General features: G+C 60.0%; 1 protein-coding gene and 1 pseudogene across 5 annotated transcripts in view; both read left to right on the top strand.

Moving 5' to 3' along the window:
* Window positions 1-27,819, top strand: part of CDC42BPB (CDC42 binding protein kinase beta) — an 88,088-nt gene that overhangs the window by 34,532 nt on the left and 25,737 nt on the right. For 4 of the 5 annotated variants that reach the window (XM_036238456.1, XM_036238455.1, XM_016165993.2 and 1 more), the window contains exons 2-14: window positions 1,604-1,695; window positions 3,968-4,051; window positions 7,199-7,294; window positions 11,333-11,481; window positions 17,240-17,333; window positions 18,147-18,347; window positions 20,289-20,537; window positions 21,963-22,042; window positions 23,692-23,858; window positions 23,940-24,059; window positions 25,080-25,213; window positions 25,913-26,155; window positions 27,564-27,674. In XM_036238456.1, coding sequence (XP_036094349.1) covers window positions 1,604-1,695; window positions 3,968-4,051; window positions 7,199-7,294; window positions 11,333-11,481; window positions 17,240-17,333; window positions 18,147-18,347; window positions 20,289-20,537; window positions 21,963-22,042; window positions 23,692-23,858; window positions 23,940-24,059; window positions 25,080-25,213; window positions 25,913-26,155; window positions 27,564-27,674 — 1,820 coding nt within the window. The remainder of the gene's footprint in view (window positions 1-1,603; window positions 1,696-3,967; window positions 4,052-7,198; window positions 7,295-11,332; window positions 11,482-17,239; window positions 17,334-18,146; window positions 18,348-20,288; window positions 20,538-21,962; window positions 22,043-23,691; window positions 23,859-23,939; window positions 24,060-25,079; window positions 25,214-25,912; window positions 26,156-27,563; window positions 27,675-27,819) is intronic. The other variant, XM_036238457.1, reaches the window with a different exon arrangement.
* Window positions 24,752-24,870, top strand: LOC118601207 (annotated as a pseudogene).

Genomic DNA, 27,819 nt, shown 5'->3' with positions numbered 1-27,819 from the left:
TAAAGGGTTACTGGACCAGGGCGGGGTGAAGGCGGTGTGGCCGGAGGCTCCTGGCTTCTGGCGTGGCTCTGCCACTCCCCGTGTTCCGGAAGGAAATTATGCAAACTCTCTGGAGCACTCTGGAGCAGTCCCCTCCGCCGGTAAAAAATCAGACCAAACTGGGGGCCTTCGAACAACAGCGATTGTTTTTCTCTCTCACCGTCCTGGAGGCCAGGAGTCCAAAGTCAAGGTGTCACCGGCCACGCTCCCTCTGAAGGCTCTAGGCCCGAACCTTAGCCGTCTCCCTGCTCCCGGTGGAGGCAGTGTGGGTGCACAAAAGATGAATTTCCTCCCACCTTCCAAGTTACGCTGATCGTGCTAGTCAAATTAACATGAGAGAGCAGCAGAGGAAAATATCCGGACGTTATCACGGGCGTGCGTGCGTGCGTGCGTGCGTGCGGGGCCCGAAGACGCTCTGGGCAGCTGAGGCCTGTGTTCGTGCCCTCGGGACTAAGGACAGGGGGCAGGAGCCTGGGATTTCAGTGGGCAAGCAGGTCATTTACAGGTAGAGAAGGAGCAAACAAGTGGTCAGCAGGTTCTTGCTGAGCCACCTGGAGACTGGGACGCAGGGAAGTTCGGCAGGTGGGCCGTGCCAGGTGTCTCCCCGCCTGCTGCGTCCGCGTTGTTCAGACGCTGGTGTGAGGCTCCCTTCCTCGGGGTGCCTCTGCCTGAATTTCTTCAGGCGGGTAATGGGAGGGTCAAAGGTCCTTTCTGAGTCTGCGTTTCTTAATAACCGCCTTAAAATCAATACCCTAGAAGGCATGTTTGGGGGCGGCAGGTTTCTGTCCGCAGTAACCCTCGGCTTTTTACTGAACCACTCCAGCCTGTGCCTCCGACTTCGCGTGGCTTCCCCGCTCTGCGTCCGAATCCCCCTTTGTAGGACCACCAGCTGCGTCCCCCCCGTTCCCGCTTGTGTCCTCATCTCGGTTCCGTCGGCAGAGACCCCCCTTCCAAGTACGGTCACATCCTTGGCTTCCGGGTGGGCGTGATTTGGGGAGACACTGTTCAGCCCGGCACACTCTCCATAGAAACCTGGCTCGGTTTTGTCCTCCCTGAAATGTGGCTAATAATTGAATTGCTCTCTGTGTGGACATGTGGAGCAGGTGAGCGTGCCGGTCCCTGGCTGGGGTGACTGTCGGAGGCGCCACGTTTGAGACCGTCGAGGGCGGTTCTGGCTGTCCGGGGCAGTGCCTGCCCGCGTCTCGGGGACTGTCACGTTCCCCCAGCCGTCCTGTGGCTCCCGGGGTGCCCACGTGAGCTGCAGCGCTGCGGAGCTCGCGGGCTGTGCTGCCGGCTGCGGCCGCCTTCGGGGCTCTGTCCTGATGGCGTTGGTGAGAACACATGGCCGTGTGGGTGCTAAAGATGGACAGCTGTACTGAGTTAGCATAAGTACCGACTTCCTGAAACACTCCCGATAGTAAACGCTTTTGAAGTATTTATTTAAAAAGTACCTTGTTTTTCTAAAAAAAATATAGAACTTAGTGGAATACCCCGATCAGTTAAATTTTTACATAGTATCATTGTTCTCAAGTAAATTGTTAATTTTGCTTTTTTAAATTTCTAGCTAAACCATTTACACAGCTGGTGAAGGAGATGCAGCTTCATCGAGAAGACTTCGAAATCATCAAAGTCATCGGAAGAGGCGCTTTCGGCGAGGTGAGGCGGGCCTGGTGTCGCTCATGCCGCGTCGCTTGCCGGCGGCCTGACGGCTCCCAAGGGGCGTCGTCGTGGTCCTTCCGCTGGACGTGGGGTGAGGGAGTCGTGAGGTGGCCTTTGGAGAGTTCTCGGACAAAGTCCGAAAGGTAGGATCGAGAAAAGTAAAAGCGAAAGCAGTGACCGGTGAATTACCCTGAATAGTGTTTGGACCAAAATGGTTTCTTTACAGGAAAGTTTTTTAAACATCCATTCGTTAATTGAAAATTTCCTTCAAAATGCGAGGAAGGCGAAGTCACTGTCGTTCCCATGATTCGCGCTGCTGCCATCAGTCCCCGTGCCGGCTGGGCGTGTGGCCGCCCGGCACCAGGGAGGATAGCGGTGTAGGGCAGGCCCCCCGGCCCCCAGGCACCCCCCCATTCCCCCTGGCCCCCCAGTCCCCCAGGACCCCCGGCCCCCCAGGCCCCCCGGCCCCCCAGGCCCCTCACGGGGCGGTGCCCCCTCCAGGGCTGGGCGCCTTGAGCTTCCTGCCCCGGGCCGGACAGTCGTGACTGGGAGGCTGTGGCGTCTGCCCCGACCCGGGCGGAGCCGCGTGTTGCGTCGGGTCAGTCACCCCACGAGCTTTGCCTTTCCAACATCGAGCATGTCCAGTCCTGCGCTTAGGTCTCCCCTCAGCTCTCCCAGGCCGGCACCTGTGCACGCTGGTTGCTGAGGGAGAAACCCAGCAGCAGAACACGGTGGTGTCGCAGCCCCTGCTGGACGCGGCCGGACAGTGCCGCACGCCGCGGGGCGCTCGCTGCGCAGCGTGTGCGCTTGGCGCTGTGCACACGTGCGAGCCGGTGCGAGACGGCGGACGGCGGGCGCACGGCATCGCTTCTCGGCCCTGAGTTGACACAAGACCTGTAATGTTCTTAGAAGACATCTCGTGGGTTCCTCTGCCGTGGGCACTGGGAGGCACCCTCCTCCTGCAAAAATGCTTAAAAACCGGAGTGAGAGAGCTCTGCCCGCCGAGGCGGGGGGCCGGCGTGCGCTGTGCCCCTCCGTCCCTCCGTCCTGGGGCGCTGCCCTGGCCCCGGGCAGACCCCGGCCACCAACCCCCACTGCTGTCCTCATGCCTTGCTCTCCCCCCCCAGCCCCGTCTTCCCGGCCCCACCCCTGGCTCTAAGAGTAAGTCTCACCCAGGGGCAGGGGAAGGGAGAGCAGCACCCCGGGGGCTGCTGGGTGGCCTCCCTGTCCTCTGGGGTGGCAGCTCCTCCCAGGCCCACCCAGGCTAACCGCAGAACTACCCTGGACCCAGGACGCCTCAGCCAGATTCAGCTTATTATAGGCCGGGATGGGACTGGGAGGCGTTCTTTGTTTTTTAATGAGGTATAATTTCATGTAAAATGCGCAGATGTAAGTGTACGGCTTGAGTTAAGGCAGATGTCTGCGCCTGTGTAACGAGCGCCCAGTTACTGGAGAGCGTTCCTATCCCCTAGCAAGTTCCTTCTTGCTCTGCAGACCCTGGCCCCGTCCGTAAGCCCCGCCTGTCCCCAGGCAGCGCCTTTCCTGATTGCTCGTTGCTGTTCCTGGCGTGTGGAAAGGGCTCAGTGACAATGTTACCGTAGGGTGTGTGTTCTTTAGGAAATAGGGACATAAATATGGTTTTGTGATGGAGACAGGCCAATGAGTGACTGGCTTACATAGGGTAGAAAGTGCCATTCGATGGTGCAAACAGCACATCCAGTGTTGGCAGCGATGGAAAAACTCATTGAGGATTCGGCGGGGACCAGGATCCAAGAGGACTTCCTGGAAGAGGTGGCGTGTGAGTCGCACTCTGAAGCCAGCATGCCGAGTGCTGTGTGTCTCTCGCCCTTCTGCGCACGTTAGGTGGGCGCGAGAGGCAGACATCTGCGTGTCAGTGGGCGAGCAGGAACGAGCACGTGGAGATGCGGCTTTGGGTGTGAGGAGGGGAGCGTGGGGGCCCCCGAGGAAGTTTTAAGTGTTATTACAAAACTCTCCAGACACACCCCGAAGTAGCGGGCAGTGAACCCCTCTGCACCCCGTGCTCAGCCCTGGAGCTTTTTGAACTGAGCAAGTGCGATCGTTCAAGTTGCACTGTGGCTTAAATCAAGTTTTGATGCTCAGAACGGCACGTCGTTCTTCACGTGGAAAACTCGCCTTCACAGCTCGTCTTCCAGAGTCTCCGCCTAAGATTTCGCTGTGGTTACAGGACAGCATGCTCTCGTCTTGTTCCATTAACTAAATTTTTGTGCAACTCCCATTTGTATTCCAGGTTGCCGTTGTCAAAATGAAGAACACTGAACGGATTTATGCCATGAAAATCCTCAACAAGTGGGAAATGTTAAAGAGAGCAGAGGTGAGCGTGGAGTGCGAGGAAGCCAGTCCGCAGACGGGGTTCCGTGCGGCGGGAGGGCGAGGCCGCGGCGCGCTCTTCGCCCTTCACCCTTCACCCCGCAGTTCTGAGCCGGCCCTTTGCCTGACGGGCCGTCGCCTGGGCTTGGCCGCCACCTCCTTTTGGGCATTCCTTCTTTGCTGTCTAGCCTCACCCTGTTGCTCTAAACCCCACTTGTCATTTTGGGTGGCCCTTTCCTCTTTTGCTCTGGAAGCCTTACCCACCGGCGGTAGCCGCCACCTTGGGCAGATCCTAGTACAAACCATTGCTTTGGGTCGCACCTGAGGCTCGGGTTTCGCCGACTTGGCAGGTGGCTTCTCCAGCCTCCTGCTGCCACCCCCCCCCCCCGTCCTGTCCGCTTCCTGAGCGCTCACGCCCCCCCGCTGCTCAGTAAGTGCACGGTGGTCGACTGCTCGGTGACCGTCTTGGCAGCCGCCTGGGCCTGAGATGTTGGGGGCGCGTGAGCCTGCCTCAGCCGCCGGCGCGGTGCAGCCTTGGGGCCACACCCCAGTCGCGTCCTCGCCCTGCGGGCCTCTCGCCTCCAGCTTCGCTCCCACCTTCTGCGTCAGTGGGCCCCGGGCCTGGCGCCCCCTCTTCACGTCACGGTGGCACCCCGGCAGGTGCAGGGAAAGCTGTGGGGATGCAGCTCTTCCGTGGGGAAGGCAGCAGCTTCTGCTCCACGGAGGTCTCGGGGAGAGAGGCAGCGGCAGCAAACCCCACTCGGCCCGGGGGTCTGCAGGAGTGACTGATTGAGGAATGAGGACAGCCGAGCCGTAGTTAATGTGACTTGTGATGCTGACCTCCAGAGTACGGGGCGTGTGTAAAAATTAGACGAGCCCTGAGGTCAAGAGGAGGTGGTCTCTTCTTACCATGCTAGTGTTCACCCAAACGTCGCGTCGAATGAGTACATTTTAATAGTAAACATTGCTTGTTTAAGTCCTGTGACACAAAACTTATTGATTGGCATACTCAAAATAGTCCAGGAATGTCGGCTAACCATGGTGATTGTCCGAGAGCATATCTAATGGGTCCTGTCAGGGTGTGAGATGTGTGTACGAGTATAACGTGTAGATCGATATATAGTGCTAGTTAAAGAAATTTATCCTCTCATTATCATTTAGTAGCTTATGTTAAACGTTAAGGTGTATGATCTTGACTTCTAAACCGCCTTTGAAAGCGCGAGCCAGCAAGAGGTGGCAGGAGACGAGCTGCGAAGCTCCTGAGTTCGTAACTGGACGAGGCCGGGCTTTGGGTTCAGCTCTTTTGGTTATAAAAAGAAAGTCGTGAAAATTTCTGCGCTCTTAAAACAGAGCCGCTGAGGCATCTGTGTGTTTCCAGTCTGTGGGTCCCCACGCCCGCTGCCCCCAGGGTAAGAATGGCTTCTACTCTAGAGTCGCTAGGTCAGAGCTGGGGGCCGGGCCGGCCGCAGTCCCCGCACTTGCGTCTCCTTCCAGCGGCCCCGCACCAGGCCCCGGGTCCGGGTGGCCGCTGGCGCGGGGGCGCGATGGTTCCCGAGCACCCGCGCCTCGTGAGCCGGGCGTGGGCCATGCAAGTCCTCCGTCTGCTTCTCAGCGCGACCAGGACATGTCTGCCCATCATTTCTCCCTGAAAGAAAAGTTGTTTTAGAATGTTCAGAATAGTGAAACTTCTGGAAAGACGTTCTGAAGGCCAGTGTGAGACTCAGTGAGGAAACAGGCTTCGCATGGCAGGCCCTCTGTCGGGCGCTGTGTTTTTACAAGTTCCATATATAAGGAGTGAAAGCTTCATGTTATGTGCCCGATATTACAGTTATGCCAGAGACCTGGTCACTTTTCTTTTCTAACTCGAAAGGGTCGGTCCGCGCGCTCCCCTGCCGTCCAGGGCCCCTGCCTGCGGTGCGCCCCGGCCTCCGGCTGCTGCCTTCCTTCGCCCCCTTCCACGTCGGCGGCCGTCATCTTGGTCTCTGTGGGTCTGTTTCTGTTTCCTTTGTGGCTTTCTTGTGTTTTTTAGATTCTACACGTAGGAAAAATCATATGGTATTTGTCTCTGTCTGACTTCACTTAGATAATGCCCCCTCGGTCCATCTGCGTTGTCACAAATGGCCACATTTCTTTCTTTTTATTCACCGTGTGCGTGTGCCGCACCTTCTTTATCCGGTCGCCTCTCGGTGGACGGGCTGCTTCCACGTCTTAGCTGCTGCAAATAATGCTGCAGTGTGCATAGGGGTGCGCAGATCTGTTTGAATCAGGGTTTTGTTTTCTCCGGATAAACACCGAGAAGTGGGGGTGCCGGGCGGCGTGGCATTTCCGCTTGCCGTTGTCCGTGGAACCGCCACACCCCTGTGTGTTGTGGCTGCGCCAGTCTGCAGCCCCCCAGCAATGCATGGGGGGTCCCTTTCTTCACATCCTCGCCTGCGGTCCCTTCTGAGTAAGATGCCCCTTTGTGTATTAAAGCTCGATTTTTAAAAAACAAAAAACAAAGCACCCACAGCAGTCTTTTACCCACATGCTATAGGCCGTGGGTTTTCTTAGTAGAATCCTGTTATGATCCTGTGCATCAGTATACTGCAGGTAAATTACGTTTCTTAAAAATAACCGACTCAGATGGGTAAGCAGATGTGTGCCCCGTCCTGCGAGCCAGGTGGCTGCTAGATCGTGGGTCTGTGACAGAGAAGGGCAGCACCTGGGGCGGCTGCCTTGGGGAGGTTGACCTGGCGGGCAGCGTGCCGGGGGCGGGGTTCAGCTGGGAAGCTGTTGCGGGACGCTGTCCATGAGTCGGGTTGAATCTCTTGTGCTGGTCATAGAAATGGCATGTGCGCAAGGGGTAGGCGCCAGGCCACCTGGACGTGCGTTCCCAGCAGCCCTCAGCATGTGGGGGGGAGGGGGAGCAGGAGGAGCAGAGACGCGCTCAGCCTTTCAGCTGATGAACACTGAGGAGCAGGCGGGCCGCCCAGGGGATGCTGGCGCACCTGGCTCCAGGCGAGGGAGGGAGGCCAGGCTCCCTGCAGCCTGGGAGGCAGGTGGCGCTGTCTCCAGAGCCCGCGTCACAGCAGGGACCCCTCTGTTCAGAACTGTGCTCCGCAGGCTGCTTTTCCAGGCGGAAGCACAGCGACTCTCCCCTGACTCTTCACAGACGGCTTGTTTCCGCGAGGAGCGCGACGTACTGGTGAACGGCGACTGCCAGTGGATCACCACGCTGCACTACGCCTTCCAGGACGACAACTACCTGGTACGTCGGGTCGCCGGGCGCTCGGCGCCTGCCGAACGGCGCTCTCCAGAGTCTCCGGGTTCTTTTGTGCTGCCATTTAAAAAAACGAGAAGACGATCGGCAGCAGACATTGTTTCGATATGAATTTGACCAGACGAAACTAAGGGGTTCGTTTTAATGTACTTTTTAAAAATAGGTGGGAGGTTAGATACTTGTTTTTTTCTCTAATCACTAGATACTGTGATTATCTGTTCCCGTGGTTTGTTACATTTGAGCAACCTGGGGCTTTAAGACATCTTCTACTTTGAATTCCATGTAAGAACGAGAAACTGCTGTGGGGTGTACAACGTGTCAGCCCTGTACGCCGAGTGGCTGTTCCCGCCCTCGTGTGCTGGTCCGCAGCCCTCCCAGGGGGTGAGCCGGCCCCCCGGGGCCCTCTGCACACAGTTTTTGGGTGGCTCTTGGTCTCCATGTTCTTGTCACCTGCTGACTCTTCTAACTTGAGCCGGGGCTTGCTCCCAGCGTCAGCTAAGCGGCCGTGACGCACGTGCGTGGAGTCGAGCACGGAGGCTAATGAAACAGGCACCGCGGTCGGATCAGAAGGGCGGGAACCGGACCTTTGGCTCAGGCACCGAGTCACGACCGCTTCGTCAGCACTTTTGATTCCAAAAATGACGTTGCAGGTTTGCCTACACCTAAGAAGCCCACACCGCGGAACTGTGGGTGGACGGAACCCCCTCGGACCTGGGAGAGCCAGAGCTGCGGAGGAGCGCTTCAGCTTGCCTCCCCTGGCCAGGGCGTGGCTGGCAGCAGCCGCAAGGGCCTTTGAGGGGTCCCCAGGGCGGGGACCAGAGCTGTGTTCTTTCCGCAGCAGCCGACTTGTGAGTTTGTTCTCAGTAACGGGCTCCATTTGCTCACAAGCAGCGGTGGGATGTAGACTTTGTCTTACTCATCTTAAAATAATCTCTTTGAAACATCAAAGAAATCCCTTAGATTCAAACATCCATGATTACGTAAATTGATTTGCTTTACTCTATTTAGAACTGAAAACCTTCACAGTAGTTTTGACAGAAGGGGGCAGCTGGCCCCCAGTTTTCTCGCTCAGGCTCCCCGGCGACCCCTTGAGTTAGGCACTCAGGATTGTCTTCATTTTACAAGTGGGGTGTCTGGGGCCAGGAGAGGTAGAATCAGCTGCCCAGGCTTATCGCACAGACGCTGACTGTGCCGCGGGCCAGCCAGGCGGGAGTGGCGCCCGGGGAGCGGTGCCCAGGGCCCTCGCCCTGGCAGGCGGCACAGGCCGCCTACGCCGAGGCCATCTCCACGCCAGCCCCTTGCTTCCCGGGTCCTGCTGCCGCCCCGAGGGGCCCGGCTCCCTTTCCTGTCTGGGTGGGAGCTGCACGAAGGCCCTGAGGAGCCGAGCAGCGCGGACCTGCACGGTTGTGTCTCTGCCGTTTTTCCTGAAATCGGCATGCGAGCTGCCGGCAGGGACACTGCGCGCCACCAGCTCACTCTGAGTGGGACGGCCAGCGAGCAGTTCCAGCCAAGAAGCCCCCGTCCGGAGCTTTGGGAGCGGGGCAGGGAGGCAGGGGCTCTGGCGCGCCCTGGTGTGTGCGGGGAGCCGTGACCGGGGTCTCTGGGGCGGACCAGGCTGGGCACCCCCTCTGCTGCCCACCAGCGTGTGCTTGGGCAAGTCCCCACCTCCCTGGGACAGTGCTGGGCTGCGCCTGCTCATGAGGTGGCCTGAGGGCCCGGGGCGGACGCGGACTGCGTGCAGCCTGCATGTGCGGCGCGGGGGCCACCTGGGCGCCTCTGTCGTGGCGTTTCACGAGAGGGAGCCCGCCCGGCCCGTGAGCAGACGGCGTCGCCTCAGTGACGCGGGGCGTCTCACACGTGCGGGGCGGCCCTCAGCGCCCGCTCCTCACGCCTCGACCTCCGGGAGCCACGGTGGGCGCAGCGGAATACGGTTCCGGTTCCGGGGTTTCTTTCTGGACCCGGAGGGTGCCGTGCAGAGTGCTGAGGGCCAGCTCCCTCCCGCTGCTGAGGACGCGGCTCCTCGTCTGTGCCCTCAGCCCCATGCGGCCATTGGCGGTCAGCAGGAGCCCCGGTCTCTTCTCTGGGCATCTCCTGTCCCCGCCCACTGGCCTCATTGTGTCCCTCCCCGGGGCCGTCGCCCCCACCTCCTGCCAGGACCACCGCGCGGCCCCGGCCCCCGCCAGTCCTGCGCTTCCCGCTCCTGCTCCAGCGCCTCCCCAGGGTGGCGGTGGGGGGGTGGCCAGGCCCCGTCCCCGCCCACCCGGCAGGCCCCGGCCATTGGCCATCGCTGTGGTCCTTCCTCCCGCGGCCCTGGCCTGCGTGGCCACTCGGCCTGTCCTTTGGGGCACGTGCAGCCCCGCCGGCACGCCGCCCCTCCCCCACCCGTCACGTGGCGTGCGTGCCCGTCGCCCTGCTCGCGTGAGGTCCGTCCCTCCACTCGGTGTCCACTGCGCTCCGTAGAGGAGGTGCTGCCGCCCAGAGGGCCTGGCAGGCCCATTACTGAGAGAACAAGCGAGTGAACGTCCTTCGAGAGTCTCCCGCGTGACAGGAGTTGTGCCGGCTGTCGGGGGACAGGAAGCGATTAGCCCAGGGCGCCTGTCCCTGGAGCTCCCCGTTATGGGGACAGGCCACAGCGCTGTGAGGCCAGTGGGAGGCCTGGCCAAGGCTGCTCCTGGGGTGCGGTGCGAGGTCTGGGAAGGCGTCTCAGAGGGTGCCGGCGAGTTCCGGGCAGGATGAGGCTCGGGGAGACGTCTGTGTGGGAACGGGGACCTGAGGCCGAGGCTCCCCACTCCTGCTCGCCCTCGGCGAAGCCCGGCCACGTGGGGATCAGTGTTCTTTTTAGGAGACACCGCAGCGTCAGGTTGGAGATCGTGGTCCCGGAGCCGACTCACGGGTTCTAATCCTCGCTGTCACGGGGTAGCTGGCGACTCTGGGCATTGGGCTCGTCTCCTCACTTGCAGGGTGGGCGGGACCTTGCTGGTTCCCGAGAGGAGTAGCGAATGGACATAAGTCACCTGAGGGCACAACACAGTCCTTGGCTCCTGAGTGGTAGCTGTTATTACCAGGTTCCCAGTAAAGGGCCAGGCGACAGGCCCCGGGCGGCTCCCCGAGGCAGTGGCCGTCCCTGTCTGCGCCGAGTAGGTGAGAGTCGGCCACGCGGAGCGGAGCGCCCGTCTGTCGGGAAGACACCGGCACCACGGCCGTGATTCCTGTGAGGCCGGGGCCAAGCCGCGCAGCAGGCACTGAGGCGAGGCGGTCACCCTGACTCCGGCCGTGACAGCCTCGCCTGCGCCAGGCCTCTGGCCAGTGAGGCGCCCTGATCGCGGTCCCCACAGCCCCAGGCCCCCTTCGTCGCAGTCTTCGGGGTGTGGAGGCCGGTTGAGCTCCGAGCAAAGGTCTGGCCCAGTGTGACGGGCCGAGCAGCCCAGCGCCGTGGGCATCTTCCCTCTCGGCACTCTGCCTTCTGCTCAGTGAAGAGGTTCCGCTTCTCCGTGGGGGCGAACCTGGGAGTACTGCCTTTCGGCTCGCTCGTGATGCTGTCCTTCTAGCGAGAGCCCTGAGTTTTGTGTGATTTTAGATTATTTGCCTCTTCTTCTGGCCTAGCTTCCTCTTCGTGTGGCATGATGGCCCGGGGACTCATATTTGGACCCCACAGGGCTTGGGCTGTTCGGCGTTAAACCCCACAGGGCTTGGACTGTTTGGCGTTAAACCCCACAGGGCTTGGGCGGTTCGGCGTGCTCCCACTTTGGGCCGGTAGCTTTCGGAGCGGCTCCTCCAGCAGTGAGCCTTGCGCTCACCTTCCATCGATTAAATGCCGCCTTTGTCGAAGTTTGTCCTCCGATGCGTGAGGTCACCTTACAGCCGCGCCCTGAGGCGCCGGGGCTTGTGTTCGGAGGGCCTGTCCTGGACGACACGAGAAGGAGGCAGCCGCCCGCCCAGACTCGGGGCGTCGGAGGACCCCCACGGTGGACGCCCGGCCTTCGGGTGCTGAACCTGGTGTTCTCTCCCCTTCCCTTCCCGATGTAGTACCTCGTCATGGATTACTACGTGGGTGGCGATTTGCTGACCCTGCTCAGTAAATTTGAAGACAAGCTCCCGGAAGACATGGCAAGGTTCTACGTCGGCGAGATGGTGCTGGCTATCGACTCCATCCATCAGCTCCATTACGTGCACAGGTAACCACCTTCTCCCACGCCTGTGGGAGCCGAGCTCGGTGGCGTCGCGCTGGTGTGCTCCTTCAGGGTCCCCGAGGCACGGACCCCAGGTTCCGGCCCGTCCAGGGACGTGATGCCCTTAACGAGTCCTCGCTCGGAGCTGCCGGCATGCGGAGCGCCTCGCCCGGGGCACCACCTGGCACCTGGGGGGTTCGCTGTGCCTTGTGTCTGGTTGTGTCTTTCGATGTTTACCCGGCGGTAGCTCACCCCCCCCCCCCCCCCGCATTTCCCCGGGGCTCGTGCGGGGTCCTCGCCCGCTGTCTGTGCTTTCTCGGCCCCTTTGCTGTGTCTGCCACCTTCACGGAGCCCATGGCCTCGAGCACCCCACAGAGCACCCAGGGCAGATGGGGTTGAGGACGGGGGCGCACAGCACAGCGACAGGAGGGACTTGACTAAGAGTGACGGCCTCTTAGGAGGGTCGGTGCGGGTGGCAGTGAGAGGCGGGCCCCTGTCCCGCGCGCCCGGCCCTCTGCCGTGCCTGCCTCTCTGCTGGGCGGACGGTGGCCTTCGCCTTGCCCGGCCTGCACATTCGCGTTGATCTCCTGCTGCTGCTTAAGACAGCCGTCAGCCCTGCAGGGCTTTTTACTTGTTTTACTTTTATTAAAATAATTTCACAGCAATAGCTTTAAAACGTCAGACAGTTCTGCAGGCTTATGACAAAACGTGGGTCTCCAGCCCCAACCCCGCAGGTAACCGGCCACAGGTAACTTGTCAGCTTCTTCGGCTGGTTCTTCTGTAGTTCCACGTGCTAGCCTTCTGTCGCTGCTGCTTTTTTGCGGGGGAGGGAAGTGTAGATCACATCTGTTCAAACGGAGATTTCACTGTGGCGAGAGTGCACCTCTCTGTCACCCCCTCCCGCTGTTCCACTTAGTAGAATAATGACTTTTGGTTCAGTCGGTGTTCAGTGTTCATCTGTAATGTGACTCGGTAACCCTTTCAGCTGAGGCTTGTGCTGTAAGTAGTCTTCTTTCTACAGTTTCGCTGTCTTGGGGGCTAATAATCGCCCTGGCTTTCATTAGCCTGCCTTTTTATGGAGCCGCCCCTCGTGCCCCCGACGCTGTGGGCCAGCGCCAAAGCTCCGGCTCCGACAGCCCCTCAGGATCCCGGGCCACGTCGCCGCTCGGGGCGCGTGCCCCCGGCCCCCGCCCTTCTGCCGCGGCGGTTCTCTGGACTTGCTGGCCTCGCCGTCCCGATGCCTCCTGCACCTCCCACTGCCCTGGGACCGGATCCCTTGTTTTCAGAGTCATGTGTCTTCCTCTTTTTCGGTTTATCATTTTGATTTGGTAACAACCGTCCCCCAGTAGTTTCTGGAAAGGAAGCGCGTGAGGTGATTTTTCGATACTGGCATTTTCATTCTACCCACATGCGCGACTGGTTACCCAGTGTGGGAGCCGAGATCGGAAGTCGCCTGCGTTTCTCCTAGCGCTGCGAAGCTGTCGTCACCCCGTGTCCTGCGCCTTCCGTGTTGGCTGTTGGGAGGTTTGTGGCCGTTATGAACCCCGGGGCGTGCCCAGGGGTCGGTTGCTGAGTCCGCTCGGGACAGCCTCTGCCACCACCCGGAGAGTCCCCTGAGCGGAGGCAGCGCCCGCCCTGACGGCAGCTGTGGCGCGCAGTGTTCAGGCACCAGCGCTGGATGTCACCTGCTGCTCAGGGAGGAAACTGAGGCCCAAGGAGGTGCCACAGCTCGCCTCAGGCCACATGTCCCTCCTAGGTCACTGCGCCCCCAGGTCCCTGTGCCACAGAACGAGCCAAGAGAACTGCCCCCAAACAATGGTCGCTCCTTTCAGGGCGGTGAAGTTTGGGACGCGGTTTTCTTCGCTTGTCCTTCAGGCAGTCGCGTGGGCTTTTGTAACAGTTGCCGTAGTCGTTTTTACGTTGGGTTTTCTGCTCTGCCTTCTGGATAGAACTGTGCCCAGTTCACAGCAGTGACAGTGCCTTCGTATTTGTCACACGTCTCCAGGGAAATTACTTCGACCACCTTCTTGATAGTTTAATCTTTTTCTATTTCCTCCTAATTAGAGAGCTTTGTCCTGATCTTAATCAGCTCCTAGCCGCTTTGCTCTGTCATTTAGCCTCCGGGCGTAGTGGGGGATGTCAAAGTAGAGGATTCAGACCCTTTTATCCTTCAGAGTCAACTCAGTATTCAGACTGAGCTTGAACAACCCAGTTTAAAAGCAGGAAGGTTCTTTTTGCTACTAACTTTATTAGGTCAGATTTTATAGGACATCGGTCCTGCCCTAGCCTCAGACAGGTACCTGTGAGTGAGTTGAACTATTCATTTTGGGGGCCAGAAGTACGTGAGTGTTGTTAGGACAAGAGTCATGTCACCGCGGCTTCGGGCCCCTGTCTTGGGGTAGGTCGTGGGTCGTGGCCGCTGCGGGCAGCACCCACCACCCGCCTGCTGGGCTGTCCCAGGCAGAGGACTGCGACCTGGCTTTGGCAGTTGGCCCCTGAGAAGCTCACGAGTGTGGGGAACACTGGGGAGCTGGGACCACAGGGGGCCTGAGAGGCCAGGCTGGGACACCAGCAAAGGCCGAGAGGACAGTGACAGACACAGGCCTGCAGGCGGAGCCCATCACACCCCCAGGGAGAAGGGAGGGTGCCGGGAAGGAGGGAATGAGGGAGGCGAAGTCCAGAGAGCGGAGGTCTCGGCAAAGGAAACCTGGACCGAACAGAAGGCTGAGCGGGAGCGGCAGTGGGTGAAGGAAGGAGGTCTCCGACTGCGAGGGGCCAGGCGGGCGCTGGCTCGGCCGTCTGCGGTGGCACCGGGCGCCATGCTGCGCCCACTGCCGCCAAAGCCGTGTGCGGGTTTCGCAGCAGGAAACGCCACAGAGGCTGAGCGATGCCCACGTGCCGTTTGGAAACGGGCAACGATGGACAGCGCGGGCCCCGCTGCCTGGGTGTCGGGGGGCGGGCGGGGGAGTCGGGCTGCGCTCTGTCCCTGGCTGTAGACTCGTCCCCATGCCTCTGTTTTTAAGCAGAGTCACAGCGGCTGAGAGACGAGGCGCTTCCCTTGGAGTTTCTTCTCAGCCATGTGCCCGACTCTTTCCCGACGATGGTGCTGCCACAGGGTTTAGAGGGAGAGTGAACTGGGGTAGCAGCAGGGTGGCGACCCACCGGGACCCCCAGCTCTTGGGCTGGCTGCTCTCTGGATGGTATGGGGACCACCTGCCCGGCTCAGAAGCGCAGCTGGTCAGCGCTCCGGCTCTGTCCTTCCCCTAGGCCAGCAGGGGTGCACTGCCCAGGGGCCTTTGTAACTCCTGCATACAGATCACCGTCCACTTAAAAGAGACGTGTTGATTAGTTGTATTTTAAATAGAATCACACTGCCCAGACAACTGCAGGTCGTTAAAAAAAAGTAGTTCATGGAAATGATAGCGATTGAACACCCCTGGAAGGTATGGGGGGCTTCTGGAGCCCCCCACCCTGCCGGCCCCTCAGCCGGGCAGTGTCAGGGAGTGGTTGTCCTGCCACACAGTCAGGGCGTTCCCCATCGGTCTACGAGCCATCTGCAAGGACACCTGAAGGTCGTGCAAGTGCCCACTTCCTCTTCGCAGCTCCTCCCCAGACGTAGTGTCTGCCGGCGCCCGGGCTGGGGCCGGTCTCCGCAGTGGGGGTCACAGGTGACCGCCAGGGCCCCTCCACCTCAAAGCTCCTGTTACCAGGATGGCCACACGGACCCTTTTCTCTCCCGTTTGTCGTCTATCACCCGTTAGTTGTTTGCTGTGCTCATCTCGTCCCGTATTTGGCCGCTGGACGCCCCTTCTAACTCCCGCACGCGTGACGCGCGCCCGTCAGGTGTCAAGACTTGCTGTAGCGTCCGCTCACTGCCGCCTCCTCTGCCCGCACGCACTCCTGCCTCTGAGGAGTTCCCTCAGTGGGCAGTGCTTGTGAAGACCAAGAGCGGGGGCCGGGTGTGCCCGCCGCTTCGGGGCGTCCGCCTCTGGCCTCCCCGGTGGACGGAGTTAGCAGAATGATGCTCGCACACACGCGTCTCGATGTGCGCATGCCGATACCTGACCTGGGCACCACGAGTTGGCGTCCGGCTCCCTGTGCTTCCGTGTTTCTGTCTCTTCTGCGGTGACACCGCCGGCTCGGTCGCCCAGCCCTGTCGCAGCTGACACAGCGTCGGGCTGGCTTTGCCCCCATGCCGCCAGACACAGAGCTGCCCAGGAGAGCCCAGGCCTTGCCCACGGTGGCCCCTTCCCACCTCCAGCCTGCACCGCAGCTTCTTTGCTTGGGGTCTCTCCCCCACTCGTCGAGTCCCCTCTTCAGTGCCATTATGCAGGCGGTGGGGTCGCTGGCTTCAGTCAGCTTCCATCTGAGGCGCCCCTCCCCGTCTTTGTTGATTTCATTTTATTTTTTAGTACGTAGAACATCAACATGTTTCAGTAAAACCCAAACTGCACAAAGTTATTCTCAGAGAAATGGCACTCCCCTTCTTACCCACCCACCTCCTTCCCCCATTTCTTACAAGTTCCTTGTCTTCACATCACATGTGTGCGTGTGCACATGCGTGTGCAGAGAAGCAAAGATAAATATGTTTCCTGATTTCTGCTTTGATTTAAGGCAGCATGCTAAACGAGCACTTTTGCGTTTTGTTTTCTTTTAGTTGATGATATATCCTAGAAATCGTTCCACATCAGTTCATGGAGAGTCGTTCTTGTTTATGTTTGCATAGTACTCCTTACACATGGATGCGGGTACCGGAGTTCACGTGGTCCATCTCCTCTGGACACTTAAGCAGTTTCTGGTGTTCTGCAGTTACAGACGGTGCAGTAATGAGCACCTGTGTGCACCAGCAGAGAAATAAGATACATGTCAAATATGTATTTGCATGTTATTGAGGAGCAGTGTCTTTGTTAGAAAGAGCCGGTTTCCTCCTTAGAGAGCAAATCTTTGTGTTCCCCGCAGCCATCTGTGGCACTGCTGGTTTCCTTGCAGTGTGTTTTTATTTTTAAACTTTGAGTCTTTTCCATCTGAACAAGAGGTGATACACAGCTGTAATTTTCTTTTTTGACTTTCTTGTGAATTTGAACATCATTTTTATGTCTTTGCGTGTGCCTGTGTGAGTTATTTCGTGTCTGTCCATTTCTCTAGGGGATTTTTGTTTTCCTTCAACTTTAAAGGAATATATCTTTTATATGTAATATAGGCTGCAAATTTTTTAAACTTTTGTGCATTAAATTTTTAGTCTTTTCCTTTTATTACATCTGGATTTTGAATCATCGTTAGAAATCCCTTTTTTATCCCCAGGAAAGAAGAAAACCCATGTTTTCTTCTAATAGTTTGATTTTTTTCATTCGTATAGTTTCACTTTTTCGTGTGGATCCCCGATCCATGTGGCGTTTATACGAAGCACAAGGCGTGAACCTGGTTCCCTCTCACTGACAGGCCCTCCGGCTGTCCCGGCACCGCTTGTCCGTGCCTCGCCCCGCTGGTCAGCGGCGGGGACGCCTTCGCCAGACGCTCGGTTCCTCCGCGCGGCAGGTCTTTTTCCGGACGTCGCGCGCTAGCCCATTGTGTGTCTGTGTGCCGCGCTCGAGGACCGTGAGCTTTGATGCGGGGGCTGTGTGCTGCAGAGCCGGCTCCCCCATCGCGCCCCTTCCGGTGTGTTCCAGCTGCGCTCGCCCGTCGCGCCCTCCGCTCCGGCTTCGGGGCTTCGGCATAGCTGCTGTGCTGCAGGGACGTGGTTAACTTCTGTTTGTTTTGCTGACAGAGACATTAAACCCGACAACGTCCTTCTGGACGTGAATGGTCACATTCGCCTGGCCGACTTTGGATCGTGTTTGAAGATGAACGATGATGGCACTGTAGGTATTTTCGACAGTTTCCGTCTGGTTTTGGTGGGTTTGGTGCAGAGACGTCACCTGGTCGCCTGCCGGGACAGAACCCGCTGCCAGGTCCTTCCGAGTCTGGGTGCTGCTGCCCCCCTGTGGGCCTTGTCTCAAGCGTGACCCGGGCCGGGCCTGGCCCTTCCTCAGGCCTCCAGTGAGTGTGGTCCCCACATCCTGCCTGCTCTCCGCGCGTTCTGACCTCTTGGCTCGCCTGGTCCCCGCTTTCTCCGTGGCGGTGGCCGCCCTCGCTGACACCGGCTCCCTGCAGAGGCGGCCCCGTGTCCAGGCCGTCCCTGTGTGCGTGGTGGCTCAGGGACGCTCCTTGCCCTGTGAGGGGCCTTGGCCTCCCGGCTCCTGTCTGCGGGACGCCTTGGCGCACCCCCTGGGGACGTGTTCGAAGTGCCGCGGCTCAGACGCTGCCTTACCAGATCCCAGCGCGGGGGTCTCCGTGCACTCCAAGTCTGAGAAGGGCTGGCCTGGGCGCGCCTGGTCTCCAGGCCCCGCCTTGAGCGGCAGAGCCTGTGGGTGCCCCTGGAGGGACTGCGATGCCACTGGGGGCTGCATGGCCATTTGGGCGTTGAGAAAGTCTCACACGTTCTGGAAACTCCCCAGTCTAGGCAACAAAGAACATTGGTTTGCGTTGAATTTTGAATTATTAGGTTTTCCAGTCATGATCATATGCCATTGTCATTGGTGATGATTTCGCGATCTGTTGTCCCTTGTTGAGAGCGTGGAAGGCTGACGTTAGAGCTGCCCCAGGGTTCGCCTGCAGCACGCCCTCTCCCTCAGGTCCAGTCCTCGGTGGCCGTGGGCACGCCCGACTACATCTCGCCGGAGATCCTGCAGGCGATGGAGGACGGCATGGGCAAGTACGGCCCCGAGTGCGACTGGTGGTCCCTGGGCGTCTGCATGTACGAGATGCTTTACGGAGAGACGCCGTTCTACGCGGAGTCCCTCGTGGAGACCTACGGCAAGATCATGAACCACGAAGTAAGATGCCGCGTCGTCACGTGCCACCGGGTTCTAGCCGCGGCCCAGAGCCGCCTAGCAGGCGGGAGCGCGGGCGGGGAGCTGGCTGCTGGCGGCCGGGTGGGGGCGCGAGAGTCGGGAGAGGCTGAGCTGGTGGCCTGGGCCCCGGGGGGTGGGCACGGCGGCTGTGGGCGTCGGGGCTTCGAGCGTCGTCCTCTTTCCTGGTGGGGAGTGGCGGGATTCACTGAGTCAGTCCCTGCGGGAGACTCGGGCCCCGGCAGAGAGACGCAGACGTCTGTGCTGGCCGTGCGGGGTGTGCGTGGCGCGGGGCGGCCGGCGGGGAGCACCGCTGGGCAGCGCGACCTGCACGTCTGGATTCATCAGCCAGATGCCAGCCAGCGTGACGCCAGTGTTTCCCCAGGAACCAGTCGTCCCAAACGGGCCACACGCCTCCGCACGGGGGCGTCCTCGGTCCTCTCGGTCCCTTTTCTCGGCCTCGTCATCTCCCCCTTCCCCCCCGAGTCTTCGTTCTTCGCGTCGGCGTTGCCTGCCTTCCATCTTTCCTTCGTTTTTTGTTTTTTTTTAATTTCCTCTTCCGTCTGATATTTTTGTCAGTTTTTTCTTTATACTCCTCACTCAAACATTTCTTTCTCGCGCCAGCTTCGCGCTCCGCCGGTGCGCACGTGGCACCCTCCCCCCGCGTGGCGCGGCGCCCTCCCCCCGCGTGGCGCGGCGCCCTCCCCCCGCGTGGCGCGGCGCCCTCCCCCCGCGTGGCGCGGCGCCCTCCCCCCGCGTGGCGTGGCACCCTCCCCCGCGTGGCGTGGCACCCTCCCCCCGCGTGGCGTGGCACCCTCCCTCGCGTGGCGTAGCACCCTCCCCCCGCGTGGCGTGGCACCCTCCCCCGCGTGGCGCGGCACCCTCCCCCGCGTGGCGTGGCACCCTCCCCCGCGTGGCGTCGCCCGCGCTCCTGGGCGGCCCCGTGCAGGCGGCGCGTGCTGCAGCCCTGCGCATGCGCCGAGCAGCTCGGGCCGGCGCGGGGAGCGGTCTTCCACCTTCTCAAGCTCCGCAAGTTCTGCTGTGAAGAACCACTTTTCCTAAAGTAGAAACACTTTTTCATTTGGAATTAACACATGCCCACTGTATAAACTTCAGACGATGCCAAGGACACACAGCAGAGGGTGAAACCCCCACCCGCCGTCACGGGGGACGCGGTGGAGGGGCCGCGGGGCTCAGCCGGCCCGAACTCCGCCCCCGGGGCCGGCCCTGCGCTCGCGGCGCCTTCGCTCGCCTCATCTTCGCGGCAGCCCGGGAAGCGGCGCTCTCCTTGGCCCTTCTGCCCGCTCACAAAGCCGAGGCCACGGCCGCGTGGTGGCTCCGCGCTCAGACCCACTCTGCCTTGCGGCGTGAGCGGGGCCCGAGGGTGGCGGGGCGCGTGAGCGGATGCCGCCACCTCGCGTCCGGCCGGGTTCTTGTCGGCGCGTTTCTGCCGTCTTTCTAGTCAGCGTGCAGAGCCCAGCCTTCCTTTGCGTACCGTGACTTTTCTGTAACGGGTCACTTTTTGACGGGCAGTTTTCTCGGCCAGAGTATGATGCTATCGTGAGCATGCTACGTGTCTGCCACTGTTTCTCTAGAATGAGTTCTTGAAAGAGGAATTGCCGTGGGGGCGGGCAAAGCGCGTCGGGAGGCTGCGCCAGCGGCCGTCCCCACCCCCTGCGTGCCGTCGGCGTCCTCTGCCGCTTCGATGGGCGGTTTATCATCACTTTAATTCGTAGGCCGCGTGGTAACAGAACCACAAAGCCAGCAAGACCCACGGCTTCCCCGCAAGCCGTCCGGCGCTCCGTGTCGCTGGCGCTGGTTTTCGCTTGGCCGCCGGGAGGTGCGGCGCGCTGCTCTGGCGGCGTCCGCGCGGCCCGTGGTGCCCGCGCGCCCTAGAACCCTGCGACCGCTCCCGCCCACCCCCAGGAGCGGTTCCAGTTCCCGTCGCACGTCACGGACGTCTCCGAGGAAGCGAAGGACCTCATCCAGAGGCTGATCTGCAGCCGAGAGCGCCGGCTCGGGCAGAACGGCATCGAGGACTTCAAGAAGCACGCGTTCTTCGAGGGCCTGAACTGGGAGAACATACGGAGCCTGGACGCCCCGTACGTGCCCGACGTGAGCAGCCCTTCCGACACGTCCAACTTCGACGTGGACGACGACGTGCTGAGGAACGTCGTAAGTGCCGCAGCCGCCGCCCTCGGGGTGCGCCAGGGGGGCTGCGCGTTAGCAGCGCTGCCTCGAAGGGGTTGCTCATCAAGATCACACGTCTTAACACTGCTGATTTTTGAAAAACGAGGCAGAGGTCCCAGGAAAATGTATCTTTTATTCCAGCCTTCAGCTCGGTCATTATTGTCCCCTTTTTAAAATGATGGTTTTCTTATGCGGTAAGTTAAAGTGAGCCAAGTAGCTGTTTGCCTTGGAATTCGTCAGAGAATCTCAGCTTTCATTTTCATGGTACCTCGTACGTTTGCAGAGCGCGTCCTCTGCGTTACGTTAGAGCTTCGCCTCGGGCTGGCTGGTCGCCACTTTCGGCCTAGAGGTCCAGCAGGGGCCCCGCCAGCAGCCCCACGGGCGGCGGGCAGGCCTCTCAGTTCCCAGTCCGTCCCGGTGTCCCCCGCACGGGAGAGCATGGCGACCCTCCCTGCGCCTGTTTGCTGCGTCTGCACGTACGCGTCCTCGTGCGGCAGTCCAGGGGTGACGATGACAGGCAGAGACTGAGTCTCTCCGCCGACCGCCGAGTGTGTGGACTTTCCAAGTCAGCGCTTGGCTCCGGGGCCCGTCTAGTGGCTTACCTGGTCTGATAGGTCCCTGAGTTTTGCTCATACACTGTCTCATCAAGCCCAGACTTTTTAGTCCATACGTGTGTTTTGGTTTGGGGACAGAGTAACAGGTTTAAACAAGGAAAAGGAAAAATCTTGATTACTGCTTAATTTGGAGAATTTCTCTAACTAAAGTAAGAGCGGAGCTGTAGGCCATGTGAGACCACTGAGGAAGGTTGAAAGGGTTTTTCCTGCAGGCCAGAGGAACCAACGTTCCTGCACTGAAACTTCTCAGATAAATTGTAACTAAATTGTAACTTTGGTTTTCTTTTTAATAAAGAAAGATCTTCTAAGCTAAAAAATTGAGTTGAATTAAAACAGATCTAAAGTAGTCTCCTTTTGGGATCCAAACCTCATTTCTGCCTCTGGCCTTGGTTTCAGGCCACGAACCCGAGAGCCCCCAGCCTCTGCCCCACGTCCCCCGGGGGCGGCCCCACACCCCCACTGTGGTCTCTGCTCAGGACCATGCCGAGCACCGGTGCTGTGGCTTAGAAAAGGTTCAAAACTCGCCCGCCTGATCCAAGTTCGTCCTGTGCCGTTATCATCATAGAAAGCAGAGCTCTCCCTCTTAACCGCATCATGCGTGAGGTAGAGCCAGGAATGAGAGAGAAGCCGCCAAGACCAAGCTCCGGGGGCGGTGACTCCGCGGAGTCCGTGTTCCAGAAGGCCCCGCGGTCCTTGCTACGCACTCCTGGCTTCACCGTTTGGTCCCGTTCCTCCCTCCTTCCTCCCTGTCTGTTTGAACGTGGCCCTCACGTGCGCTGTATGTGTTCTCGTGCAGGACATGCTGCCTCCTGGCTCCCACTCGGGCTTCTCCGGGCTGCACCTGCCCTTCATCGGCTTTACGTTCACAACGGAAAGGTACGTCAGGTTTGTCATCGCAGGCAGAGCCTTCCCCGGGGGGCCCTGCCCAGCGCACACCCAGTCATGGCACGTGGCGACAGCAGGGTCGGCAGACTTCTGGGAAGGGCCTGACAGCAAGAGACTGAGGCTTTGTTGTCTTTGTGGTATCGTCTTTACATCATTTTTAACAACCTTGAAAACGAGAAAACCATTCTTAGCTCGTGGGAGGCACAGAAACAGACGGGAGGGGTGGCCGCAGGCCGCGTTTGCGGGCCCTGGCCTGAGGCTAGCAGCGATGGCCTCAGTCAGGGGCCACAGCCACTGCGCTTAGCTGAGAGCTGTCTTTCTTTAGGGCTTTTAGTCACAGCTCTAGTTCCCATTGGTGGGGCTGGAGCACAGCCCCGCCTGACGCGAGGGGAATTCTGCAGAGCCAGAGTGAGCCCCGCGTGTGACAGCCCCGTGAGCCGGCGCCACCCGCGTGGGGCCCTGTCGGCCCGGGCTGCGGAGTTCTGTCGCCTGAGTGCTCACTTTTAAAAGGTAGCTCTGGCAAGACGAGAGCCGTCAGGGAGGAAGGCGGTAAAGTCGCACATGAAACTCCCACCATGTCCGCGGAAGGTCACAGAATCTGATCCCCGGCACCTTCCAGCCCCGGGGCCTGAACCGATGTGAGCCCCTCAGGAGAGGGCCGCGCCTGGGCTCACGCTCGCAGGGGCCTCAGTGTGAGGCCCCGGGTAACAGTGCCGGCCGATGCCCTCTGGCCCAGGAGAGCAGCCCAGGAGGTGATGGGTGCGCCGATTTATCCTTCGTGGTCGGGAGGCTCTTGACCTTTCCGGTGCATTCCCCCTCACGAGGTGCTTGTCAGACCTGCAGGTCCCGGGCTCGGATGCTCCGGTTTGGCAGGTCGGGCCCAGGGACCTCCCGGAACACAGCCCCTCGGAGCCAGCACGCACGGCACCGTCAGGCCGCCCGCGAGAAACCGCGGCAGGCCCTGCCGCAGACGCGTGTGTGCCGGTGCCCCGCTGCACTCGGCGCAGGACTCGGCAGCGTGTCCCTGACGTCACCGTCACCTTAAAGTAGCGTGTGAAAGAGTCTGACCACGCAGCTCTGCTGACGCGCCGGCCCACGCAGTGGCTGGGGGCTGCTGAGTAGCTTGCTGTGCCGGCCAGGGCTCCGGGATCGAAGGAGCCCCACCGGGCGCTCAGCCTGCAGGCCACGGCGAGCCCAGAGGGCCGCAGGGACTGTCCTTAATTAGCGGCCGAAGCAGGAAGCCTTCGAAGGCGCTCACTGGTCTGGCCGCGCCGCCACCCCCAGCACCGGGCAGCGACGCCGCCTCCGCGTGCAGCCAGCAGGGCTGGGCCGGCCGGCTGCCCGCACGAGAGCCGTCTCTTTTCGCTGGTTTAGGAGTCGCCTGTCCCCTCCGTCGCAGGGGCGGTCTCTGCCTGGCAGCCCTGCGGGCGTGTGCGCCATTCTCCGCCGCACACTGTCACCCAGTCACGGCATGAAGCGAGACCCTGGCCTAACTCTGGCTCCATAGGCAGTAGTTTTTTCACGCGCATTTTTGTTTGCCAGTTTAGAAAGACGTGTCTTTTGTTCCAGGACGTTTCTAAATGCTCGTGGAATCAGCGTAAGTGCCCAGTGGGTCAGAAACCCTGTCCCTTGCTTTGCAGCTGTTTTTCTGACCGAGGCTCTCTGAAGAGCACGTTGCAGTCCAGCACGCTGGCCAAGGACGAGGCGGTGCAGCGGGACCTAGAGAGCAGCCTGCAGGTCGAGGCGTACGAGCGAAGGATACGCAGACTGGAGCAGGAGAAGCTGGAGCTGGGCAGGAAGCTGCAGGGTGAGGAGCAGAGTCGACGGCGGCAGCCTCGGCCTGCCGGCCGCGGGGTCCTGCGCTCACGCCGCGTCTCCCTCCCCCTAGAGTCCACCCAGACCGTCCAGTCCCTGCACGGGTCAGCGCGGGCCCTGGGCATGTCAGCCCGAGACAAAGAAATCAAAAGGCTAAATGAAGAAATCGAACGCTTAAAGAACAAAGTAGCAGGTGCGTTTCAAAGCCGAGCTGCGCAGCCTCTGTTCTGAGAGAGCGTCAGTCTCTGCAGAGGAAAGTCGAGAGTCCCGTAAGGTGGAAAAGCAGGAAAAGAGCTTCAGCGTCAGCAAACCTAGTTAGAGTTACGGTATTTTGTCGGTTTATTTGAAATTGTTTTCCCGACCTGCTTAGCTCTAATACAATGTTATAGTCGCAGCTAGAATCAAGTCCTAGTCCACGATCCGTAAACTCTCAGAATATTTTGCTTTTCTCTGTTTCCAGTTTCTCCTTCTAGCTCTGAGACAGAGTTGCTGCACCTCACTTCTTTCTAAAGCTTCTGTCAGTTTCTGTGCCGCTTTTCGGTGTTCTGGGGCCTAGGTCGTTGCCACCATCTGTCTTCTGTGGTTCCTCGGGTATCAAAGTTTCCTAAAGACTCGGCTCGCTTCTGGGTGCCACCCCTTCACCTGGCACTTGGGGTGGTGCCGCGGTTGACTCTCATTTCCACATCAAACCCAAGTCAGTCACCTGCTCTCTGTTTCTTCCCTGGAACCCCATCCTGATGCAGAAAAAGCCTTCAGTGAAGTCTGTTTTTCACGAAAACCTGTTGTACGCTCTGGTCACACTGTGCTAGCTTACACAGGTTAGCGGGGACGTGCTCACCGCCCTACGGCTCACAGGCCCTGGGAGAGGGCTGTCAAAGGGAGGGTCACTGCGGCCACGCCACCCTGAATGAGCCCGGTCCCGTCCGATCTCGGAAGCTAAGCAGGGTCAGGCCTGGTTAGTACTTGGATGGGAGACCAGCTAGGAAGACCAGGTGCTGTAGGCATAAAAACATAAATAAAAAATAAGAACAAAAGGAAGGTCAGAGAAAAGTCTGGTGAGTCCGTCCACTGCGCAGGGGGCTGTGCACGGGACACTCTGCATGTGTGAGTCTGAAAGGCCTCCCAGGGGAGGTTAGAATTAACGATTTGCTACCGGTAAGCAGGTAACGGTTTCACTCATAAGGGAACGTGGTTTGTTTTCTCCTTTGCTCAGATTCAAATAGGCTGGAGCGACAGCTCGAGGACACGGTGACGCTTCGCCAGGAGCACGAGGACGCCGCGCACCGGCTGAAGGGCCTGGAGAAGCAGCACCGCGCGCTGCGGCAGGAGAAGGAGGACCTGCACAAGGTGCCGCGCTCGGCTTCGGGCAGGGCCCGCAGGCCTGCTCCAGGGCCCTCGGCTGTGGCCGGCGCTCATGTCACACTTGTGACCTTTGTCCACACCGCCAGCTGCCCAGTACGCAGTGCGGAAGTGGGGACGTGCCACTCAGGCCGTCAGGGTTCCCTGCGCCCACCCACCTGGCTTTACGCCACCGCCCCCTTCTTCCAGAAGTGACCTGTTAGTAACGACGGGGCACTGCGGAAGATCGTTGAGGGACCAGGTGCAGGGAGGGCAGGTGGTCAGTGCAGCCAAAGGGACAGCCAGATCCAAACCTCAGACGAGTGACGGGCAGTTCTTCACTTTGATTGGAATTTAAGCATTTTTGTATATAGTATGTCTTTTCCTGATTCTGCTGGGTTTAAGCAACTGGGCGGGCAGCCGGGTTCATGCTTTGCCCGTGTGACTGTGCGGATGGCGCAGGGCGAGGTGGAGGCCGCCAGGCCAGTCTGGCGACTGCGCAAGGCTGTGGAGTGCTGCTCCGCGCGCTGCCGTGGGCTCGGCGCTCAGCACCACGCTCGGCGGACTCCCAGGCCACTCGAGGGCCTGTGGCTGAGCCTGTTACCAGCACTGCTGTCACATTTAACTCGACACCATGGGAGACAGGGCCTCTGGCCTTCCAAGCCTTTGTTAATCAAACGTAAACCTTCTGTAATTCTTTTTGTTCAGCAATTGGTGGAGGCCTCGGAGCGCCTGAAGTCCCAGGCCCGGGAGCTCAGAGACGCGCAGCAGCAGCGGAAGCTGGCCCTGCAGGAGTTCTCAGAGCTCAACGAGCGCATGGCGGAGCTGCGCGCCCAGAAGCAGAAGGTGTCCCGGCAGCTGCGCGACAAGGAGGAGGAGGTGGAGGCCGCCATGCAGAAGGTGGACGCCATGCGGCAGGACGTCCGCCGGGCCGAGAAGCTCAGGAAGGAGGTAGCTTGGGGCAGCTCCCGGGGCGGCGACTTCTGTGTGGCTGGAGCATCTTTGAAAACGTGGCTGCATTGCATCAGCTGCTTTACAAGGGACCTTCAGTTTTACATGGAGTTGGACAAGTCGATGTGCCGAGCATCTGCTTTGTAGCTTTCAGCCGTCGACATCCATTTGAGAAATTATTAGAGATTCTGTCAACACTAATTTAAAAAAATTCCCTTTTGAAGTACACGGAGGGCCTTCACGCCCAGCAAAGGCAGCGTAAGCGTCCCGGTGGGCTACAGCCGCTGTGCGAGTCTGAGCCCCTGACCCACGCAGGGCAGGGCGGGCAGGGGCCGGAGGGCCACCCCCGGACCCGCGGGCTGCGTGCCGAGGAAGTGCCGAGACCCCAAAGCTTTTGTCTGCGTAGGTTTTAGCTCTGAACGTTTATCATGTTAGAAATTACAACCGAGGCCGTTTCTCATGTGACAGTAATTCCACTTCATGTTTACGATAATAACATTTTTAATGAAAAGTAAGTATCTTCCCCAGAATCATAGTGAGAAGAGTGGCACTTTCTGCATTTTTGTACTTTTCTTTACTAGCCGTGGAGAATAGTACAGAATGCCGCGGCCACCGCGTCTGCTTCTGCACGCAGTCCGTTTTGATGCGCTGCTGGGGTAGCGTCTGAGAGGAAGACCCAGCGCCTTCAGATGGGGAACTGGAAAGGGGTCTGCGGGCCCCGGAAGGGGTCTCGGGACGCACTCTGAGAACCGCCGCCCTGACAGGCCGCGTGTCCCGGGAGTGATGGCTGACGTATTTTAAGCAGCCCTTAGTGTAAAATTCTGCTGAGCTGACGCGTGAGCGCCGTGGGCCGGCAGGCTGCGTGACGCGCCCCCGTTGCCGTCACGGTCAGCTGTGTCGTCTGGCCCGAGAGCCCAGATGCGTTGGTCGTTGTGGCCAGCTGTAAGGCAGTGGCCGAAGCCCCTGGTTCAGCGGGGCCGTCCCCGCTCTGGACAGCGTGCCACGCTGTCCCGGGTCTGCCCTGGAGCAGCTCGGGGGTGGGCGTGCGGGTGGTCCAGGCGGGCGCTGGGTGCGGTGCTGAGACACCACGCCTACGTTCGTGGGTGTTTGAGATTTTCCACTTAAAAATGAATCTGTCCTACAGATAGCAGAGCGCTTGTTTTCACAAACCAGTACCCTTTCTTGAAATTTAACATCAAATTAATGCTTTCGATTAGAACTAGACTTGCTTTTTTACTAAGCAGACCTTCCAGTCCAGCCCTAAGGTGCGTTCTCAGCGCCTCACTCCTGACAGAGTCTGAGGAGAGCGACAAGTCCCAGGCGTCACGATGGCGTTCGCGCTGGTGGTCCCCGGGCGGAGGCGTGGCGGGCACTTCGCGGTGCTGAGCCGCGTGCTGTCCTCTTGCAGCTGGGCGCACAGCTCGAGGACGCCATGGCCGAGGCCTCCAAGGAGCGCAAGCTCCGTGAGCACAGCGAGAACTTCTCCAAGCAAATAGGAAGCGAGCTCGCGGCCCTCAAGGTAGCCCCCTGCCCGCCTCGCGGCCCACAGCCATGGCGGGGCTCGCTCGAGCAGCGTGCTTGTTAGGCGGCGTCGCCGGGCAGCGCCGACCAGACGGGATGGACGGGCGGCGGGGCAGGAACGTGCCTCTGGGGTCGCTTTCACT

The sequence above is a fragment of the Rousettus aegyptiacus genome, unplaced genomic scaffold (assembly GCF_014176215.1).
Source record: "Rousettus aegyptiacus isolate mRouAeg1 unplaced genomic scaffold, mRouAeg1.p scaffold_m13_p_3, whole genome shotgun sequence".
Classification (NCBI taxonomy): domain Eukaryota; kingdom Metazoa; phylum Chordata; class Mammalia; order Chiroptera; family Pteropodidae; genus Rousettus; species Rousettus aegyptiacus.
The sequence above is the reverse complement of the archived record's forward strand: the minus strand, read 5'-3'. Positions and strand labels throughout refer to the sequence as shown.